Here is a 23,163-nt window from a genome sequence, read left to right as displayed (position 1 = left end):
TCAGAGGCAAACATTCAGGAGACAAAATTTAGAAATGCCCTTAGCTGAGATTCTATTTTTAAATTCAGAACGAGAGGATGACCCCCAACTGTTATGTAAAGAGATGGGAGATTGTTCTGTTGGGCAGGGAAAGATGTTTGGGCTGAACTGATCCCAAAAATTAGGTTCATGCGGTGATGCCTTCTCCCACAAAATCTGATCAACAAAACGATCCTGCCGTTTTTCTTCAGCTGCTTCTATTTAACACGCATCCCATCGTCATGGGATCTGCGGGTTTATACACAGCAACACACCCTAAATCAATCAATCAATCAATCAATCGACAGAAAGAAGGAGGAAGGGTAATAAAAAAAATCACAGATGACAGAAGTGGCTAGATCGTGCTAGAGATTTCTCTGTGCGTGTTCGATGAGAAAAGACCTGACCCGGAAAAGACAGACAGGCTGTGAAACTGGCAGCGTTAGCCGCTGGGGAACAACTGCACAATTCTTGGGTTAAAGTGGAAAAACTCGGAGACCATTATTCAAGGGATGGGGCAAGAAAGAAACTCTTCCGCCGTGATGGGGGGCGGGGGAGAAATGTGATCAGCTGCAAGGGAAGTGTGATACGGCCCTGTATAGGCAGCCATCACCGCGGTATCTGGGCGCATAAGAGACCTTGACCTGCCCACGTCCAGCCTGTGGACTAACCAGGCATCAAAGCTTGTCAGTTTCACCTAGTCAATTTCTCATGACTACTGAATTCCTTCCTTGGCCAAAGCAAAAATCAGAGAGGTGTTTTTGTTGTTGTACATCCCACCCAGTCTCATGGGTCGCTGGGGAAATAAACGGAGCAGAAAAGTCATCAGGGGCTGAATGATTTCTGCCCAGGACTCTTATGGGCCCTGGAGCTTTGCGTCTGTCCTTGCTAAATCCCAGGGACAGCTGTAATTCCCCGACTTGCTTTTGTACCAAAAAGACAAGCAAGGAAGCCACCACGCGTGAGAGAGATCAGCTCTGGGGACGAAGAGGAGAGAAGAAAGGAGGAGACTCTCAAACTTTCTCAATCTCCCTCCTTTAAATCGCTCGCTTGTCCCTCCTCACTGGAGGGCCCGTTTCTGCCCCCCCCCGACCCCTCCTCAGAGGCGAACCCCAGCGAGCCTGGGCAGAAGATTCGCCTCTACCAGAAACTTCCCCCGTTTTAAAGGGGGAGCTGAGAACATGATTTGGGGGCTCAGCGCTGCGACCGCGAGGTAAAGCTCTGACTATAGTTGTCTCCTGACAGCGGGGAGGGGGCTGCCATTTTTCTTCCATCCGGAACTTTTCTCTCCCGCCCACCCCCCTTTGTGGTACCTGTTTCCCCTTTCTCAGGGGCAGAGTTGTTTACACAGCCCGCTGCCTGCGAGTCTACAGGAGTCCATCTATTCCAACTGCTTCTAATTAAGCTCAAACTGTGTTTTTTATCAGGAGGGCTAGATTCAAAGGGCGCAGACATGAAGGGCCACGTAGAATAGTTTCCTACAGCTGACCCTGTCTCGCAGGGAAGGAAATCAAGGGCTGGGGATTGCCACACATTTGCCTTTAAGAACTAAATGTTTCAAGACAGTCCATTGGAGACTCGCAGAAAGATTCTCCCCTGCCCCTCAGAATTTATGTTGTGCTTAGAGAAGCACGGGGGCCTTTCATTTCAGGGATGAGTTTTTAGTAATCCTCACCTAGGCTAATTTAGGAGGTAAGTGTCAGGATGTTAAGTGAGTCCGATGAAAGAGAAGGGGGAAATGACAGTAAAATGAAACAGATTTAGTGTGCGCTTGGGATCAATGTGAAACACACAGACGGAGAGCTGCCTTTCGCAGAGAAGTGCCCCTGTCTATAAATCAGCGGCTGGAAATATTTTCACTGAACCATTTTCCCCCCTGAAAATTGATTTTTTTAACTGAAACTAAAATGATCATGGGAAATGTTAGTTTGGGTTAAAAGAAATCTGCTTGGGCTCCCTCCCCATGAGAAACCCAAAACCGAAACTTTTGTTTTCAAATTACTATCCCCACCAGTTTTTGCTTTATCAAAAACAAGAAAAATCCCCCCAAATGATCAAATGAAATTAAAATGTCTCGTTTTGTTTGATCATTTTTTGGTGGGAAAAAAAATCAGCATTTTTGACCAGCACTAATAGCTACCTAATCTATCGTATCATTTGAGATGGATCGCTACGTGTACATATGTGTAGATAAGTGCAAGTGTGTGCACACAATAAAAGATCAAATCCAAATAAAATTCAGCCGGAGCAATGACAGCATTTTGACTCCATAAACACGAACTAACCTCTACCTATAATACAGCGAAATTTCTGACTTTGCATGAGCCATAAATTATTTTCAGCTGAAGGATTATTTATCCCTTTACATATATTTGGTTGGCTTTAGACCGAGAGAGATTGAGGCTTTACAGAATTGTATGTGTAGATGTGATATAAATATGGACAGACATTCCTACACGGAAATACATAATATATAGACGTACATAGAGGTTTGAAATTAATTCAGCCGCTGAAAAATCGTTTCTAAATAGCGGAGCCGCAGAAACAGGAAGGCTTATAACCAAAATATTGGCACTGCTCTTCCAAATGGGATTCGAATGGTCTCTAATTTGCGTGGATGTCATTTAGACGCACAGATGCTAGATCCTGCAGCAAGTAACTCGTTCTACGCTAGGAGAAAGTGTTGATTTGGGAAGTTTATAGCCCTAGGTGAGCACACAAAGCAAGGAGAAAACGCAGAATGAAATACTTGCTTCTCTGGCCCAAGGAACGGGGCTATTCTCCCCAGCTTTGCGGATCAGCGTGGGGACAATAAGCCCGAGCTGCTGTGTGTTTTGCAGACTCTGGGGAGGCTGGGAGCGGCTCCTGCTCTTCCGCCTCGGGCCTGATAAATGAGTTTTAATGAAAGATTCAACAAATGCCCCGTTTTCTTCCTTTGATTTCAGCAGCGGGACCAGGATCTATGACTGGGCCGCGGGGATGGGAAACAGGGTTTAAAACTCATCTGAAGGGAAAGGATTTACGGGGGGCTGTAAGAATTGCAGGTAGGGCAGGCTGGGTAGACGTGTGGGAATCCAACAACAGTGACACACCTGACCCAATCCCAGGGCAGTCCTTTCGGTAAGATGTAGAAGTATGATTTGATTTCATTACGCTGCATTTTCACCGCGAGCTAACCCTAGGAACTCACAGCCACTTTAATAATAACAATAACTGATCATTAACCGTTGGAACTCACAGCCACTTTAATAATAACAATAACTGATCATTAACCGTTGGAACTCACAGCCACTTTTTAAGCACAACAGTAATTAATAAGTGACAGTGAAGTCCAGAAGTTATTTAAAGGTGATAATTGAGTGATAGAATAACAATAACTGTATTGTTATGGCTGAAACTCATTGATGATGTTTTGTTATTCGATTATTTTAACATCAGTGCAATAGTCATTGTTATAATTAATTAGCATTTGATTATTATTATACTGGATAATTATTTTTAGCAGTGTAATATATTGTTTGTTATTTATTCTGTTCTTATTTTCCTACTGTCAAAAGCATCCTCAAAGTTGTGTTGGTAGGAATCGTTATATTATCTGTTATTTGCCCTTTATTAGGTTGCACTGGTAGCATTAATGTCCATAGAGTATTATCCTTCATATATAGCGTGTTCGTGTTTTATCAGTTTCAAGTCTGGTTATTTTTAAGAGCAAGGTATTAGTAAATAATAATAGGATAAAAACAATCCTATTGTAGATTAGATGATTATCCCCCCGCGGTGTGTTTTGGCTTGCACGCTGGTAGGCTTGGATTCCTCATTATCTAACGCTATAGATCACCAGGCATTAATGTCCAGAATGGTTTTCAGGCCAAAGGATCCGAAGGGGCTTTGCAGATTTTCAAAGCATTAGAACGCCGTTTAGTCGCCTTCCGTGTTTTAACCCCTCTCTGCCCGAATCCTCTTGGGCAGTAAACTGAGCGTATAAAGAGGGGGATTTTTAATGGCGCCCCAAATGCCTATTATCCGAGGAAAAGACAAGGCCACAGACGCGAGCGACGAATTGGCAGGACGGGAAAGTAGCTTCTCTTCTCTCGAAAGCTTCGTCCGATTGCCAAGAAGCGCGGAACTTTTACAAACTTTTACAACCCACCCCGCCCCCAGCCTCAGCTTTCCCCATTCTTTATTTTCTGCACTGATTTCCCCCCGTCTCCTTTTGCCCTGCTCAGCTCCTGGAACGGCCCTCTTTGCTGGTGGAGAAAATCATTGCGCTAAAAAAAAGAAAGCAGTGCCCGGGTTCACACAGACTGCGGTGAAATCCTGACTGCATCGAAGTCGATGGTAAAAATCCCATTGACTCCAGGGGAGCCCGGATTTGACCCATAAAGCTCCTTATTCCCATAACCTTCAATAACAGTTTGCTTGGCTGAGCGAGGAAGATACAAGGGGTTTATTACACGGGATCAAAGGACCAGCAATCGCCATCCAGTTCTTTCCAACAGTTTTCAGTAGAAATTACAGGCACTGTACGTCTATAGATGTACAATATTCCTTTCTTATTTCTCCGGGTAAAGCCCGCGCCAACACGGCCGGATTCTCCAAGAAGTCCGAACACCTACTCGCTTTGCCCACTGTTTCATTGACTTCAACGGAGCGATTCGCCAAATCTGACCCTGCGCCGCTGAAGTCAATGGGAACTTTGTGACTGATTTACGCGGGGGCCGGGGCTGTCCTATAATGGAGAGATTCTGCCCTCGCTGAAGTCAATGGCAAAACTCTCGGTTGATTTCACTGGGATCAGGATTTCACCCGTTGCGTGTAAAATTAAGCACGTGCGTAAGTCTTTGCGCGCGGGCGGCTGGTAGGAGCGCAATCCCTACCGAATTTCGATAATATTTGGCTGCATGGTTTATGCAGCTTTGCAAATCACAGGTGATTATCATGATGATAATAAACCCCAGTATGTTCACACATCTACTGTTAAGCACCATTTTGATCATGGTGATGCTTAACAGTGGAATAGTAAAGAATTTAGGCTAACCTGGCTGCTGCCCTGGGTCCATAAACGAAAACTGACCTCTCGATATATTGATCTAGCTTATTTCGCCTTGTTAAATCATAGGCAACATTCAGTCACCAAAAGACATGTCTCTGTTTTCCTTTGTTTCCCAATATACCTTTTGCCAAATTTAATATTGCAGCACATTGGGGGCGGAGGGGAAACTTTTGTGTCTATGACCGATTATTTTTAAAATCCAACAAATATGTAAACATTTAGCTCGATAGATGAAAAGGAAAGAAAATCACCATTGAGGGATAGATAACTAGAATTAAATATAAAGATGAAGGAAAGAACTTTTCCAGCATGTCAGGAAGGGCTTTTAAAAATAGTTTAGACATTTTAAAAAGTGAATTTTAAAACACACAAATAAAGAAATGAGAAAGAAACGATTGAAGTCCGCACAATATGGAGAAAAAATACTTTTGCTTCGGTTCCTTCGATTTCCCAGCTAGCTGATCACAGAATAAACGCCTGGACTGTATAGAAGCCAAATAGAAAGAGACAAAAGAAAGAAGAATGATCCAGAAATAATATGTAAAATATCTTTCTTTGCAATGCTTTTTCGAAAAAGTATTTCTTAAAAAATTGAGGAAGTCTGATCCTCTGAGGATTATAAAATTTGGTGCTTGCGATGCTAAGGAGAATCGGCGGAGAACATAGCTCTCCTGGGAGTATTAGGGGGAATTTCTGCGAACTAACAAAGTTTATTTTTCAATTTTAACTTCAAATACATCCTCTGTTCTTCTGTCACGCATTCCCCCATCCCCTTTCAAGCTAGCGGTGCAAATTTGCAACTTGTTAGGAGATCCCTTTGAAACCCCGACCTGGCAGCGCTGACTCAGAGTTGGCTTCAACGGGAGATTTGCCTGGGGATGCAGCATCGACCCTTTAACCGAATGAAATGAGGAGAAAACGGGACAGTTCTACAATGGGGCGGGGGGCAGATTGCACATGTTCATATGAGCTGCTTATTGCTCTAGAAAGCAATGAGAGAAAAGCGTAGAACATTTGTATAGTGTCTGAAATACAATCACTTGGCTCCGAGGGAAAACGCGAAGAGAAAGAAAGAAGTATGAGAGAAAGAGAGAGAGAGATGAAAGAAAGGAACATACAAGGAAAGAAAAAAAAAAGAGGCGCACAAGAAAGAAATAAAGAACGAAAGAAAGAAACATACAAGGAAGGGAGAAGAGAGAGACAAGAAAGAAAGAGAACGAACGGAGGACAGGAAAGACAAGGAGATAGCTATAAGAAATAAACACATACAAGAAAGAACGAGACAGACGTACAAGAAAGAGAAACGAGAGGAAGAAACAGCTCAGGAAAGAGAGACAAGATAGAAGGAAAGAAATAGCCATACAAGAAGGAAAGAGAGAGAGAGAAGGGAAGCGCTATCCCAGGACGGAAGGGGAGAGCTGAGAAACAGACGGCCACGCGTTCAATAAAAGGCTTTCCCAGCCCAGGAGTGGCCCTGGAGCACTGTTCAGGGGGATTGGTTCAGGTCATACAGTCCCCCTCTCGCCGCGTCCTGCTGCCCCAGCCCTGGCCCTCGGTGCCTGTGCGCAAGGCCACCTTAGCTCCCAGCACGGCCCGTTCGTGCCCACCCCTGGCTGTTCAGGCCCCCGGGAGGCCAGTGCAGGGCCCAGACCCCCCTTTACCTTCTGCCACAGCCTGGTAGAAAGCCTTCCCGTTGACAGACAGCGCGTGGTGGCCCGGGCTGGGGGACTCCAGGTATTTGTGGGCCGCTTTCTCCTGGGCTGGAGGGTAAGTGTCTGGGTAGCGGCCCGGCCTGGGGCTGAGCCGCTGCTGCTGCGAGGGAAGCGGATGATGATGAGGGAGGGTCGGTAGCTTCTGGTTACCCTGGAAGATGCGCCGCTGCAGGCCTGGAGCTGGGGGGGCTTTGCCTGCGGGAGGTGGCGGGGGTGCGGTCGGGCAGAAGGAGAGGCAGCCCTGCGCCTCCATGGCTGGCAGATAACGGGGCTGCGGGGACTCAGCCGCGGCGCTGATTTTGAGCTCAGAGTGGGGAGGGATCGCAACACCCCCCCCGCCCGGAAAACCCAGCTCAGCCTGACTAAACCACTAGGGATCCAGTCACGTGTGTCTCCCATCAAGTTTATTAACCCTCTAATCTCAGCCCAGCCCCTTGGGCTAATATAGAGAGACCAGGACTCCCCCTGGGCCTGTCCTGCCTTCCCTATACAGCCCGATGGTCCTTATTACAGCCCGCACGTGTGGGAACCCAGTGCTCCACCGCTTTCCCTTAGGTTTCCTGGGACTGGCTGGAAATGTGCGTCCCAGTCACCCACGCCAGGTCTGTCTTTGTTTAAACCTTCATCCCAGCACAGGAAAGCACCCAGACCTCCCAGCAGCTCCCCCTTTCAAAGGGATCTGCTGGATTTGGCTGGAAGAGCTGGGTTGAGGATCCCGTTATGGCTTTCTCTGGGCTTGTGTCAGCGGCTGGTGTTTTAATTCCAAGATCATTTTTTTGTTTGTTTAATTAACAAACGCCAATAACCGAACCAGCTTTTGCTCCGATTACGCTGCTTGTCTCATTGGCCCCGCTCCACTGGATCTCGGAGATGAGATTTTTGGCTTTTCTTCCCCACATCTCCCCTTGTCCTTGAGTCAACCAGAACAATTTTCTTTCAGATCACTTGCACGTAATTAGCCTTCTGGTTTAGCTAATCTACATAGTAGATATTGTAACCGACTAGCTCACGTGCATATGGCACACACAAGCTAGATGGGGGTGCTCTGGTATAGTGTCTCTCTCACACAGTTTATGAAGCAGATGCCTATGGGAAGCGCTTGCATTATTCCACATTGTATGCGGCAGGTACAGAGAGGATTGCGGTCCCAATGAGACAATATCGTTTGAAGAATTAGTACTTTTTTCAAGAGGGAAAAACAGCAAAACAACCCAGTGGTTTGTGGAACTTTATTTCAGAGGGGCCCAACTGCGAAGCTCCTTCCTCAACTTGGAGAGACAGAAACTGCCGCCTTGTGTAATGCAATTGACACGATCTAGGAGGGACGCGGACACAGGTAAATCACCCGCTCCTATTCCCCGACTGCCGCACCGGCCCTCGCACGAGACACAGCCGGAGAGCGCCCTGAAACAGACACCAGGGCTTGCAGAATGGGGACCGGCTGGGAGACACTGGGGGGCGGGGAAGACGGACCCCAGAAGAGGACAAATGCTTCCTTTAAACTCCATCAGGGACACGCTGCTCCTTGTCTTGAGGGCGGCTCCCTCCTCTGCCCTCTTCAGACTGCGGGCGAACTCTTGGCCCTGTGTCAGTCACTGCCATGGGCTCCCAGGGAGCCCGAATTTCCCCCGGCGCCTGTGCTCGGCCCACACATTCGCGGGGCAGATGAGAAGTCGGGTTAATCCTCCCCTAGGCTCATTTCTTCTTTGCCAAGGGCGATCTGTTTTAGCCAGGGCCTCTGCCTGGCCAGCACTGCCCATTCGGTGCGCTCCGCAAGCAGCAATCGCCGGCCTGGCTGGCTTTGCCGTATTCGGTATGTTGGTAGCCTGCTTCCCTTACGGGGTCACGGTCTTCCTGGGACAGGCTCCGCTGGGCTGGGGAAGGCTGAGTTCAAGGTTAAGTGTCTGGTTTTCAGTTTCCACTGCAACCCTAACCGTCCGTCTCCTGTTTGATTCCGAACAAGATACAGTTTGGAAAGTGAATCCCTGAAAGTAAGAGAGACTCGCCCCCTAAAATTTCAGGGCTTAAAAGTTAAAAAACCTGCCTTGATATGAACATAAAACCAACCAACAAAAGCTCACCAAAACAAACCCCAGCCAAACATCCCCCGACTAACCAATCAGCCAGAAATAATAATACTAATTCATAATATAAAAAGAAACATAGAACTTCCCAAGGAAACAAATACAAATCGTGCCAACAAAACAAAAATATTCTCCCAATCCAAACTCCCAGACACGAAAATCAAACCAAATAAAGAAAAAAAAACCCAAATGGAGAGACAACCAACCAACAAAACAAACACTTTGTTATATGTACAGAGCCGAGCGCGACAGATCCATTGACTGGCTCCCAGGAGCAGCTATTGCAATACAATACATTTCTTCTTCTTCCAAAGTTCTCCAAATCCCCCCCTCAAAGAATATCAAGAAAGAAAAAAAGAGAGGAAAAAATGATCATCAAAAGCAGTTCAACAAGAAACAACACCCCACACTGCTGTTTTCTTCCCCCATTTTATAAACATCAGGTAGCTTCCAGTCCAAGCGGGCATTCAAATGCCTGTTGGGAGAAAGGGTGAGCAAGAATAAGTAATGGTGGCAAGACGATAAGCTTCAGGTGTCTGGGGGGTGCAGGATGCTCTTGCACATTGCTCACTAGTCTTGGGGAATAACACAAATCAAAGCGCTGACACCAACGTGAAAGAAGCAGGTGGGGGGAAGGGAGGAATGCAGCTCCTTACACACTCTGTGAGACGGGAAGGGAAGTATTTGCCTGACTCAACTGCGGCAAAAAGTCTTGTGTTAATTATACCTGGAGGGAAGGATATGTGCTCTGCTGGCCATGTGTCTGTGCCTTTAGCCCATTGAAGTCAATGGAAAAGCATGCCACTGACTTCAATAGGACTTTGGCTCAGGCCCTATGCTGGTACCAGGGGCTGGGCTGGGCCCTTAGCAGGGAGCTGAGAACAGGTGGGCTAGACAGGCAGGGGTTGGAATCCAGGTTCCTCATGGACCAGAGAATAGAATGTCTATTTATAGCTTCATAGGCATTACAGGGTTAACAGGGTAGTTACAGCTCTGTAAACACAAATAGCTGAAGGATGTAGTGAAACATGGCCTGGTTTACATTTTAAACAGACTGGCTTAGCTATGTGTGGGTCAGGGAGTGAGAAAGCAAGGTAAGTGGCAGAGGTAGTGGTTGGGAGGTGGTGCTAGGGGCTAGGCCAGTGTGAGTATACAACATAGGCTCTGTAGTGTAGCTATGGCCTAAAGCAGAAGAAGTAAATAAAGAATAGCTGGAGTACAACGGTGGTAACACACTCGCACTTAGATCCCAGGCAACCTTATTGAAGCCCGCTGCCATAAGTAGAGGCAGAATTAGGGTCTGAGCCTGCAAGCCTCACACAAGTGGGTCATTTTCACTCAGGTGAGTGGACCCGGTGAGTAAAGGGTCTGCGGGACCTTCTGTAAGAGGTTTGGAGAGTTAAAACTCAGCCTCAGCAAAGCACTTCAGCATGTGAATCAAGTCCAGGGTGTGCTTTAGCGCTTTGCTGAATTGGGGCCTGTGTCAAGGAGCATCAGTGAGAAATAGATAGAGTGCATGAGCTTTGCGTGTGAGGTATTAGATCTAGAGATACTTTCCTGAAAGGCTTTAAATAGTATCTATCTATCTATCTAATCTTCCAGTAAAATATAGCTGCTGGAAGAAAGAGTTTTATATTTATTTTTTACTTGACATATATTTAACTCTCCAAATATTTTTTCTATTTAATGCATTATTACCCACTTCACTTTCCAAGCTGGATTCCTTCACAACAGCTGTAGTTTCAGAGATTTCCCCCACCTCCTGTCCTGTGTTATAACTCATTGCTAAATAGGAAGGCTCCTGGCAACAAATCATTACGTATTATTAAACCTAGTATAACTCCTATCTAGCCTTATTGGTTTGAATGAATGCTTCAAAGGGTTTACTGCTAGTATTTAAAGCTCTTTATTAACAATCTACATATGAAAGTGCCTTTTGCATCTATATGTTCCTCACAGAAAACTGTGATCAGAGGGATTGGATTGAGACTGTCCAGGATTACAGCAGAATATTGTGTGTGTGTGTGTGTGTGTGTCTACGTAAGGAGGGATGGCAAAGGAGGAGGGTTGGTGAGGTGCTTTCTTTAAGGACTGGAGGCTCTGGCATTCTCTCTCCTATAAATCAGAGCACATTTTTAGAGAGACAGATGGGAGAGGTCAGGAAGCTGGTCCAATAAAAGATATGACCTCACCCACCTTATTTCTCTAATATCCTGGGACCAACATGGCTACAGCAACACTGCATAGAGCACAGTTTTGGTATCTTTCTGGGTAGGACTGAAGAGGTTTTGTTTTCCATTTTAATTTTGCCATATGTGTGTTTGTTCTGGTGTGTGCCAGAGCTGCCATGGTCTGGAAGACTGAGCTGAGGCTGGGAACCAGGACTCCTGGGTTCTTGTCCTGCTCTCTCTCACTGGCCTTGGACAATTTGTTTAGCAGGGAGAATGATACTTTATCCGTCTCATGGGTGTGCTGGGGGGGTTAAATAAATGAATGTTTGTAAAGCCCTTTGAGCTCAGCTGCAGGTGGAGCCTGGCCAAGCAGAGGGAGTGAGGACCGCTCTCCAGGCAGGGAGGCCTGGGTAGGAACCTGCTCAAACAGGGAAGAGACTGGGAGACCCAGAGGTGAGGTTAGGAAGTGGCCCAGCAAAAACTGCAATACATGTAAAAGAGCTGACTTAGGTGTGCAGCATGAAATCATGGGCCAGAACCCAGAGTATGGAGCTGGACTGGATTCCCCCACCGGCCCCAAGGAAGGGGCAGCAACAGTTGTCAAGCCCAGCAAGGGGGGGTCAGGCTGACCCAAGGACTGACTGAAGGCAGAAGGGTTTGTTTTGTGTTAAAGGCATTTTGGAGACTTGTTGTTTGGACGACAGTGACCCAGGAAAAAGTGGACTAAAGACAACGACTTGGCTGGCGGACTGAGTCACTGGATGAGTTACGGGCAGAGAAACCACCTCCAGAACCAGAGTGACTGTCAACAGGGGTGCTGAGCCCCACAAGAGAGCTGATGCTGTGCCTGGCCACGAAAGGGTTCTGAGTGGTGAGTGGACCTTGATACACTGAGTGAGAAGAGCAAAGATTTTTAAAAAGTGACCAAGAGGTTGGGTAGGGCTATAAACCCTCCTGCTTCAGGGTGTGAACCAGCCTCTAGCTAACTGCTGTCAGGAAGGATTCTTCCCTTGGGAAAGGTTATGCCATCAGTGCCTCCTGCCAGGTTTCCTGCACCTTCCTCTGAAGCAGCTACCAATGGCCAACGCTGGAGACTAGATGAAATCCTTGGTATGATCCAGTCTGGCAAGTCCTGTGTTCCGTGGCAAATAGGGTGGCCAGCTTTGCTGGATGGAAATAAGGGAAAACCACATGAAACATAAGGGACGATGCTTTTTTTTTTTCTGGGACATTTTAGGGAAACACCATTCCCTTAGCGGAGCATGTATTTTTCACTGAAGTTGACATATCCACTGCTCTCAAGTATACTGTGCAATCATCATGAGCTTCAACCAAATGTTTAAAATGATACTTAAGATCAGTTTTGATGCATTTCAATACATCTTCAAAGAAGGGCTTGGTGATCACCCTACTGGCAAAATTCCCATTGATTTAGCAGAGCTGGGTGCAGCACTGGAAGGTCAGCCTGATTCTATACACAAAGGAATTCACTCCATGAACGGGATTCATTCTCTTTTTTTCTGCCCTTCTCGCTTTCCCTTGCTCCTTCCTGTAATGTGTTCAGTGTTAGTCACTCCTGGAGGGCAGCCGGAAAGACCCGTGCAGTTCACAGCAGGTCCAGGGAATAACATCCAGCAGATGAGTCTTTTCTCAAGCCACTGTCAATTTCACTGTACTATCTCAAACCCCAAATGAAATCACAGTTCCTTCAGAGCCCACTGAGAACAAAGCTGCAGCGTTTCCCTGATGCTTAGTGTGTTTGTTTTCTCTGCTGGGAAACCTGGAGCCAGACTGGTTTGTCTGAAGTGGTTTTGCCACATTAATTTTAAAGTCCAGGCGGGGAGGAGAGAGTCCTAATTTAATTCCTCCAGCTTTTTGCGCTGTCCTTGAATCAGCTCAAATCCCAATTCTCTATGAACTATGATTGCATCAGAGCACAGGCTCAGGGTGAGCTGTGCTGTGATGGGAACAGAAAGAGGCCTGAGCTGCATAATTCAGCTCCAGATCCCAATGATCCTTAAGTTCAGGGCTGTTGGGATCCAGGTTTTTGGTTTGACCCCTATGAAGAGAGAAGGGAATTTCCAAAAGCCCTGGCCTGACCCTGTTCCTATTGACGGCCTTGGTAAAACTCTCACTGATTTCAATGGGAGCAGTGAGCACCACTGAATGTTCTGGCTATCATAACCTTAGTCCCAGATTTGGACCTTAGCGTCCAAAATATGGGGGTTAGCATGAAAACCTCCAAGCTTAGTTACCAGCTTGGACCTGGTACCTGCTGCCACCACCCAAAAAATTAGAGTGTTTTGGGGCACTCTGGTCCCTCTGAAAAACCTTCCCTGGGGACCCCAAGACCCAAATCCCTTGAGTCTCACAACAAAGGGAAATAATCCTTTTTCCCTTCCCCCCTCCAGGTGCTCCTGGAGAGATACACAGACACAAGCTCTGTGAAACTACACAGAGAGACTCCCCCTCTCTGTTCCCAATCCTGGAAACAAAAAGTACTTTCCTATTCCCCCAGAGGGAATGCAAAATCAGGCTAGCAATCCAACACACAGATCGCCCTTTGATTTCTTCCTCCCACCAATTCCCTGGTGAGTACAGACTCAATTTCCCTGAAGTAAGAAAAACTTCAACAGGTCTTAAAGAAAGCTTTATATAAAAAGAAAGAAAAATACATACAAATGTTCTCTCTGTATTAAGATGATACAACACAGGGTCAATTGCTTAAAAGAATATTGAATAAACAGCCTTATTCAAAAAGAATACAAATTAAAGCACTCCAGCACTTATATTCATGCAAATACCAAAGAAAAGAAACCATAGAACTTACTATCTGATCTCTTTGTCCTTACACTTAGAAACAGAAGACTAGAAAGTAGAAACTACTTCTCCAAAGCTCAGAGAAAGCAGGAAGACAGACAAAAGACTCAGACACAAACTCCCTCCACCCAGAGTTGAAAAAATCCGGTTTCCTGATTGGTCCTCTGGTCAGGTGCTTCAGGTGGAAGAGACATTAACCCTTAGCTATCTGTTTATGACACGCCCCCCAAATTGCAGACAGTGGGGAAGCTCACTGGCGGCGATTTCCTTCTAGAATTTTAAAATAAACAGATTGCTACAACACAGGCACCTTTACATATACTACTAAGTATATAACTAACAGACTTCTACATTTTAAGAACACTTTTTAACTACTGAATTCTGGGAAACTCTCACGGGAGAGTGCATCAGCAACTGTATTAGAAGCTCCTGTGATGTGTTGAATTTCAAAATCAAAATCTTGGAGAGCTAAACTCCAACGAAGAAGTTTCTTGTTGTTCCCCTTGGCAGTATGAAGCCACTTTAGTGCAGCATGGTCAGTTTGTAGTTGGAACCGCCGTCCCCAAACATATGGGCGTAGCTTTTCCAGGGCGTACACAATGGCATAGCATTCCTTTTCACTGACTGACCAGTGACTTTCCCTCTCAGACAGTTTCTTGCTGAGAAACACGACAGGATGGAAGTTGTGATCTGTTGCTTCCTGCATGAGCACTGCTCCTATACCACGCTCAGATGCATCTGTGGTTACTAGGAATGGCTTGTCAAAATCCGGGGCCCTGAGCACAGGGTCAGACATGAGCGTTGCCTTAAGTTGGGTAAAGGCCTTTTGACACTCATCAGTCCACTTAACTGCATTTGGCTGGGTCTTTTTGGTCAGGTCGGTCAGTGGGGCAGTGATTTGGCTGTAGTGTGGTACAAATCGCCTGTAGTATCCGGCCAAGCCTAAGAAGGATTGGACCTGCTTCTTGGACCGTGGGACAGGCCACTTTTGGATAGCATCCACCTTGGCCTGTAGGGGGTTTATGGTTCCTCGACCCACCTGGTGCCCCAGGTAAGTCACTCTGTTTTGGCCTATTTGACACTTTTGGCCTTAACAGTTAGTCCTGCCTGCCTGATGCGCTCAAAGACCTTTTCCAGGTGTAGTAGGTGTTCGGGCCAGGAGTCTGAAAAAATGGCCACATCATCGAGGTAGGCAACTGCAAATTCTCCCAGTCCAGCTAGTAGACCATCTACCAGCCTCTGGAAGGTGGCGGGTGCATTTCGAAGGCCGAAAGGAAGGACATTGAATTCATACACCCCCGCATGGGTGACGAATGCTGACCTCTCCTTGGCAGGTTCCTCTAGCGGTACTTGCCAGTACCCTTGGTTAAGTCTATTGTAGAGATGAACTGGGCACGTCCCAACTTCTCCAATAGCTCATCGGTACGTGGCATTGGATAGTTGTCCGGACGAGTTACAGCATTTAGCTTACGGTAGTCCACGCAAAAGCGTATTTCCCCATCTGGTTTGGGTACCAGAACCACTGAGATGCCCATGCACTGGTAGATGGGCGGATTATACCCATCTGTAGCATGTTCTGGATCTCCCGTTCTATAGCAGATTGGGCATGAGGAGACACTCGGTAGGGTGGGGTTCTGATTGGGTGAGCATTACCTGTATCAATGGAGTGGTATGCCCGTTCAGTCCGTCCTGGGGTGGCTGAGAACAATGGGGCGAAGCTAGTGCACAGCTCCTTGATTTGTTGCCGCTGCAGATGTTCCAGGGTGGTTGAGAGGTTCACCTCTTCCACGCCACCGTCTTTTTTCCCGTCGTAGTAGACACCGTCAGGCCACTCAGCATCCTCTCCCTGGACTGTAAACTGACAAACCTGTAAGTCTCTGGAATAGAAAGGCTTGAGAGAATTAACATGGTACACCTTAGGCTTTAGTGAGGAATTGGGAAATGCTATGAGGTAGTTTACAGCTCCCAGGCGCTCTTGGACCGTGAAGGGCCCTTCCCATGATGCTTCCATCTTATGGGCCTGTTGCGCCTTCAAGACCATAACCTGGTCTCCTACCTTGAAGGAACGTTCTCTGGCATGTCTGTCATACCAGGCCTTTTGCTCTTCTTGAGCATCCTTTAGGTTCTCTCTAGCAAGGGCTAAAGAGTGTCGGAGGGTGCTTTGTAGGTTGCTTACAAAGTCCAGAATGTTAGTTCCTGGAGAAGGCGTAAACCCCTCCCATTGCTGCTTCACCAACTGTAATGGCCCCTTAACCTCGTGACCATACACAAGTTCAAATGGTGAAAACCCTAAACTGGGATGTGGCACAGCCCTGTAGGCAAACAGCAACTGCTGCAACACTAGGTCCCAATTATTGGAGAATTCGTTGATGAATTTTCGTATCATGGCCCCCAAAGTTCCATTGAACCTTTCCACCAGGCCATTGGTTTGATGGTGGTACGGGGTGGCAACCAAGTGATTCACCCCATGAGTTTCCCACAGTTTTTCCATGGTCCCTGCCAGGAAATTAGACCCTGAATCTGTAAGGATGTCAGAGGGCCAACCTACCCTGGCAAAGATGTCTGTTAGGGCCAGGCACACAGTGTTAGCCCTGGTGTTTCCTAGAGCTACTGCTTCTGGCCATCGGGTAGCAAAGTCCACTAAAGTCAGTACGTACTGCTTTCCTCTGGGCGTCTTTTTTGGGAAAGGGCCCAGAATATCCACAGCTACTCGCTGAAATGGGACCTCAATTATGGGGAGTGTCTGGAGAGGGGCCTTGACCTGGTCTTGAGGCTTTCCCACTCTTTGGCATACCTCACAAGACCGGACATACTTGGCAACGTCCTTGCCCATCCCCTCCCAGTGGAAGGACTTCCCCAACCGGTCCTTGGTTCTGTTCACCCCAGCATGGCCACTGGGATGATCATGGGCTAAGCTTAAGAGCTTCCCCGGTACTTAGTTGGAACCACCAACTGTTTTTTGCGGCTGCCATTCTTCCCGGTGTCCACCAGAAAGAATTTCCTTGTATAAAAGTCCTTGGTCTATAACAAACCGGGATCGATTAGAAGAGCTGAGAGGCGGTGGGGTGCTCCGTGCCGCCGCCCAAGCTTTCTGAAGGCTGTCATCCACTTCCTGCTCAGCCTGGAACTGTTCCCTTGAGGCTGGGGTCACCAGTTCTTCCTCAGACTGTGGACTTGGGCTTGGTCCCTCTGGAAGCGATGTAGGTGATGGGGTTGTTTCCATTGCTGGTGAACTGCTCTCCGCTGGTGCACCTGAGGGTATTTCAGGCTCTGGCTGAGCCTTTTGGGTATGGCTGTCTGTTGCTTCTGCCAGTTGTGGCTCGCTGGCGCCCTCTGGCGTTGAGTTTGAGGATGTGGTTGCACTTGCTGGTGCTGGTTGCTGTTCCAGTTCCGGGCCTGGGACTGGAGATGCTGTGGCTGTTTCAGTGGTAGGCATGGAATCCGGGTCCACTACCTCTGTCTGGGTCTCTGGTAACACAGACGGGGCCTCTGTGGACGGTTCAGGAACAGGAATGGGTCTGGAAGCTTGCCTGGTTTGGCTACGTGTAACCATTCCCACTCTCTTGGCCCGCCTCACCTGGTTGGCCAAGTCTTCCCCCAGTAGCATGGGGATAGGATAATTGTCATAGACTGCAAAAGTCCACATTCCTGACCAGCCTTTGTACTGGACAGGCAGTTGAGCTGTAGGCAAGTCTACAGCTTGTGACATGAAGGGGTAAATTGTAACTTTGGCCTTTGGGTTGATGAATTTGGGGTCAACGAAGGATTGGTGGATAGCTGACACTTGTGCCCCCGTGTCTCTCCACGCAGTAACCTTCTTTCCGCCCACTCTCAAATTTTCCCTTCGCTCCAAGGGTATTTGAGAGGCATCCGGGCCTGGGGATCTTTGGTGTGATGGTGGTGTAATGAATTGCACTCGCATGGTGTTCTTGGGACAGTTGGCCTTGATATGTCCCAGTTCATTACACTTAAAGCATCTTCCATCTGATGGGTCACTGGGCCGAGGTGAGTTACTGGAGACTGGTGAGGTGGAAGGGTAGGGTGTCTGTGGCTTTACTTGGGTGGTATGTGGGGTCTTTGGCTGTCCTTGGTTGTAGGGTTTATGGTCTGTGTGCCCCCTGGGGTAATCGTTCCCCTTGACAGTAGCTTTCTTGCTTTCTGCCAGTTCCATCCATTTGGCTCCAATCTCCCCCGCCTCAGCGATATCTTTGGGATTTCCATCTTGTATGTACCGTGTGATGTCTTCAGGAACACCATCCAAGAACTGCTCCATTTGTATGAGGAGGCGCAGTTCTTCCAAGGTTTGAATGTTGTTTCCTGTTATCCAGGCCTCATAGTTTTTTGCAATGTAGTAGGCGTGTTTGGGAAATGACACCTCTGGTTTCCACTTTTGGGTTCTGAAGCGCCGACGGGCATGATCTGGGGTTATCCCCATCCTGTATCTGGCCTTGGTTTGAAAAAGTTTATAGTCATTCATTTGCTGCTTAGGCATTTCAGCTGCCACCTCTGCTAAAGGTCCACTGAGCTGTGACCTCAATTCTACCATGTACTGGTCTTCGGGAATGCTGTACCCAAGACAGGCTCTTTCAAAATTTTCCAAGAAGGCCTCGGTGTCATCACCTGCCTTGTAGGTGGGAAATTTCCTGTGCTGTGGAGCAATAATTGGCGCCGGGTTGTTAGGGTTGGCTGGCACATGCAGCCCAGCTTTGGCCAACTCCAGTTCATGTTTTCTCTGTTTTTCCTTCTCTTCATTCTCTTTTTGTTGTTTTTTCCATTTCTTTTTGGTGTTTTTCCATTTCTTTTTGGTGTTTTTCCATGTCTCGGCGGTGGGCCGCCTCTTCTTCTGCTTGTTTCCTTCGGTAGGCCACCTCTTCTTCTTCTAGTTTTCTTTTGTGTGCTGCCTCTTGGGCTGCCTGTTCTCTTTGGAAGGCTGCCTCTTTGATCTGTTCTTCTCTTTCTTTCATCTCCATCTCTTTTTGTTTTATTTCCAGTTGTCACCTGTGTTCAGCTTCTCTGAATTGCTCTTCGGCCTCAATTTTTGCCTTAGAAGTCATGGTTCCTGTTTTCTTGTGTTGGGGTGCCCTCCGGTGTTTATCTTCTGCACTGCAGGCTCTGTTGCCTCCTGAAGTCTGCCTAGCAACAGTGCCTTTAGCTAATCTTCAATGTTAAGTAAACCTGAAAAACCGCTTTATTTGCATGCATATAGTGCTGGACTTGCCTCCTAATGGGAGGGCTATTGCATGACAAAAGACCCTTAACAGTCTGGTAATGGCTTCTTGCTTAACATGCAAGCCACAAACTGCCAGAGAGAGCAGAAAAAAAAATTCTCTCTGGTTCCCTTTTAAAACCAACTGTTTCTCTCTGCTAAAAAGCCCTTAGCAGAGAAAAGAAAAATATAATATTCCTACTGGCTTCTGGATTCTGTCTATATCCCACCAGCTGCCACTCATATCATAACCTTAGTCCCAGATTTGGACCTTAGTGTCCAAAATATGGGGGTTAGCATGAAAACCTCCAAGCTTAGTTACCAGCTTGGACCTGGTACCTGCTGCCACCACCCAAAAAATTAGAGTGTTTTGGGGCACTCTGGTCCCTCTGAAAAACCTTCCCTGGGGACCCCAAGACCCAAATCCCTTGAGTCTCACAACAAAGGGAAATAATCCTTTTTCCCTTCCCCCCTCCAGGTGCTCCTGGAGAGATACACAGACACAAGCTCTGTGAAACTACACAGAGAGACTCCCCCTCTCTGTTCCCAATCCTGGAAACAAAAAGTACTTTCCTATTCCCCCAGAGGGAATGCAAAATCAGGCTAGCAATCCAACACACAGATCGCCCTTTGATTTCTTCCTCCCACCAATTCCCTGGTGAGTACAGACTCAATTTCCCTGAAGTAAAGAAAAACTTCAACAGGTCTTAAAAGAAAGCTTTATATAAAAAGAAAGAAAAATACATACAAATGTTCTCTCTGTATTAAGATGATACAACACAGGGTCAATTGCTTAAAAGAATATTGAATAAACAGCCTTATTCAAAAAGAATACAAATTAAAGCACTCCAGCACTTATATTCATGCAAATACCAAAGAAAAGAAACCATAGAACTTACTATCTGATCTCTTTGTCCTTACACTTAGAAACAGAAGACTAGAAAGTAGAAACTACTTCTCCAAAGCTCAGAGAAAGCAGGAAGACAGACAAAAGACTCAGACACAAACTCCCTCCACCCAGAGTTGAAAAAATCCGGTTTCCTGATTGGTCCTCTGGTCAGGTGCTTCAGGTGGAAGAGACATTAACCCTTAGCTATCTGTTTATGACACTGGCCAACCCAACCATTGGCCCCGACTGTAACGTTAAAGTCTGGGTACAGATCTAAGCATGAATGTCTCCTCAAGGTCCGGCGCATTTGGATTCAAAGCTTCAGTCTTCTATAGGAGAAGGGAGTTGCTGCAAAGTTTGGATCTGGAATCAGCACCAGCTCCAGAGTGGAAGCCAAACATCCTCCAAGTTAAGAGGTGTTTGGATCCAAGATTTTGACTCAGTCTCCTCTCCAGATGGGAAGGCATCTCAGTTGGCCTGGAAAGGGCTAACAAAGAGGTGTATTTGGCCAGCTCTTTGACTTAGGTCTTGCTTCTGCTCCTGCTCAGAATGGGAAGGATGGGGTGGGGGGACATGAAGCAGCGAGAAGAGGGAAGGTTTCCCTTCTGCATTTTATATATCTTCTCTTCCTTTGCCTCAGTGAGGTCCTCTGGGCACCCTAGGTATCTCCGGGGGAAGCTCTGGATCTGGGGTGCAGAATGAGGGACAAATGGCATCAGAAGTTGTGGGGCGTCCAGAGAACCATTCAGGAGAATGGACAATATGTCCAATTTGTGATATGTCTAGAGGGAGAGCCACATTGTAACAGACACGATGGTTTGCTTAGGCCTATATCCTGCTGCTGACCTAGGCTTACATCAGATGGTCAAAATATGGCGTAAGACTCCATCCCATAGTGTATCCAATTGTGTAGTTCTGTACCATTGTGTGCAGTGGCGTTTCTCATAGGGGTGTCCCAGTTAAAGATCGTTTATACCCAGAAGTGATGAGGATTGATAGCTCTTATCAGTGTATCCAGGCTGCTTCTTCACAGAAGGGGCCAAATTCTCAGCTGCTGCAGATCAGCAGGGCTCCGTTGAAATCAAGCTGAGTATCTAGCCTGTGCAGGAAGATGAATGGTATCAAGCTAGGGTAAAATGACAGGGGCTGCCATACCGCATGCTTCAGGATCTAGCCCATAAATATTTAAACCATTTTCTGGAATCTTATCAAATGATTTGCCTGCCTGAGAGGGGAGGCAGATGTCAGGAGACAACAGTGCTCTTCCTGGTATGTGACCTTGGGCACATCACTTGCCACTTCTTGAACCTGTTTCATCAAGCAACTTGAGCTGCCAAGATGAAAGCGCTATGCGAGGAAGGACCCATCATTTTGTAATCATTGTTGCTTTTATGTATTATTATATGCACAATGAGGGATGTATCCCACTCAGGCACTGAAAGGGTTAACTGGAGCTTGAGAGCTCACTTAAGGCACCTGGAGAGTGGCCCAGGCTCAGCTGAAGTAGGAGCAGAGAAGGAGGCTGCAGGGAATGAAGGCAATCACTCTGCAGTCCTGCTCTGGTTGCTAGGGAGTGGAGGAAAGGCCTAGAGGGAGGCAGAAGTGCAATAAGCCTAGGGAGGAAAGGGCCTGAAGGAAGGAGTCCAGGGAAGCAGTGAGGAGTTGGAGGGAGCAGAACTTAGCTGCCTTCCAGAGGGTCCCTGGCTTGGAGCCTAGAGGAGAGTGAAGGCCTAGATTCCCCTTATGGCCACTAGAAACAGCCGCATGGAAACAACCTGGCACCAGGGGTAAAAGGACCATTAAGTCTGGAGCTGGGCCTCCTGGGAGATAGCCCTGAGAAGTGGCACTCTGTACCAGAGCCGGAGGACAGCCCTGAAGAGCCCCAGAAGGGGCGGAGGGTCTGCAGGTCAGTAAGCCTGGTAGGGGTGAAGAGCTATGTTTATTGGAGTTTAGGTTATTGGGCTCTTTTTTTACTCCAAAAGAGTGCGTGTGTGTGTGTGGGGAAAACTAAATGTGATCTAGAAGGACAGCTCATTCATAAGGAGAGTCTAACAATTACCGGACCAGAGCGACTGATGGCCGGGGGCACTAGAGGAAAGAATTGCCAGGCCACACCCAGATGCAAGGGGGTGCTGAAGTGGTGAGTCTTCCCTTCTACATATGTTTTCTACTAATATCCTGCAGCAGTGAGTTCCAGAGGTCAATTCTCTATAGATTGTTTTAAAAGGTATTTTTAAAAATCTCTTTCAAGTCTATTGCCTTTTCATCTCAGAAAGCACATTCCTGTCCTCCTGGGTCAAGTTTTATGGTCAAAGGCTTAGTTTTCTCTGTAGCAATGGTTATTTTATAGACCTCTGACTTGTCCTTCTGTCCAGACTAAATAGACTGAGTCTTTCTAATTATGGGATCTTTTTGTGTCCCACATGAGTACATTTAGGTACCACAAAATAAAAACTCAGAGATAATAGAAAAGCTGCCTACAGTCTAGCCTGCAAATATACATATGTTTCCTCTATTTGAAATAAGCTTTGGATGAAGAGTTAGAGACATTTTGGGCCAGACCTTCAGCTGGTATAAATCAATGTAGTTCTATTAGCATCTATGTTGCTTTTAGAACCTCTTCCACATGGAAACATTGTGTTACAAGCCCCAACAACGATTGGAGGCGATCTCGGTCTGCTGTTTCTCTGCACAGGCTTAGCCTTTCCCTGAAACAAGATCTCCTCCAGGAACACGTGTTGAGGGCAGTAAAAGAACGCTATTAATACACCCAGGGAGATTTTTCTCAGTGACTGTTTGTAATAACATGTCACATCACATTGTGACTAGAAGAAGGAGCCCCTTGAGCTGATTTCAGCAGGAAATCCATTGGTTCCAGAAAGCTGAGTCCAGATTTGTTGTTTAACAAGGCTGACAAGTATGTAATTATCACATTTTCAGGGCTCAGAAAGAAAGCACAAACATACCCCTTATAATTTCAGACAAACATCCATGTATACTATAGCTAGGCACACACACATGAATTTGTGTGTATGATTATAATATATTATCTCACAGTTACCCACACACATATGATAGCTATGTGCATGCACATAAACACACATGTATACTGTAATCACGTGTGCACACACCTATTTTATAATCAGATGGATGCAGTGGACTCAGCACTGGACTGGGACTTAGGAGATATGTCTATTCCAAGTTCTGTCA

The 23,163-nt window shown here is 46.8% G+C and overlaps 1 protein-coding gene across 1 annotated transcript in view; it reads right to left on the bottom strand.

The window, feature by feature from the left end:
- The window catches only part of ALX3 (ALX homeobox 3), a 34,573-nt gene extending 27,537 nt beyond the window's left edge, over positions 1-7,036 (bottom strand). The window contains exon 1 of the mRNA XM_050953792.1: positions 6,733-7,036. Within this exon, the coding sequence (XP_050809749.1) occupies positions 6,733-7,036 (304 nt within the window). The remainder of the gene's footprint in view (positions 1-6,732) is intronic.
- Between the last annotated feature and the right edge of the window lie 16,127 nt (positions 7,037-23,163).

Source organism: Gopherus flavomarginatus, chromosome 5 (assembly GCF_025201925.1).
Source record: "Gopherus flavomarginatus isolate rGopFla2 chromosome 5, rGopFla2.mat.asm, whole genome shotgun sequence".
Lineage (NCBI taxonomy): Eukaryota > Metazoa > Chordata > Testudines > Testudinidae > Gopherus > Gopherus flavomarginatus.
The sequence above is the reverse complement of the archived record's forward strand: the minus strand, read 5'-3'. Positions and strand labels throughout refer to the sequence as shown.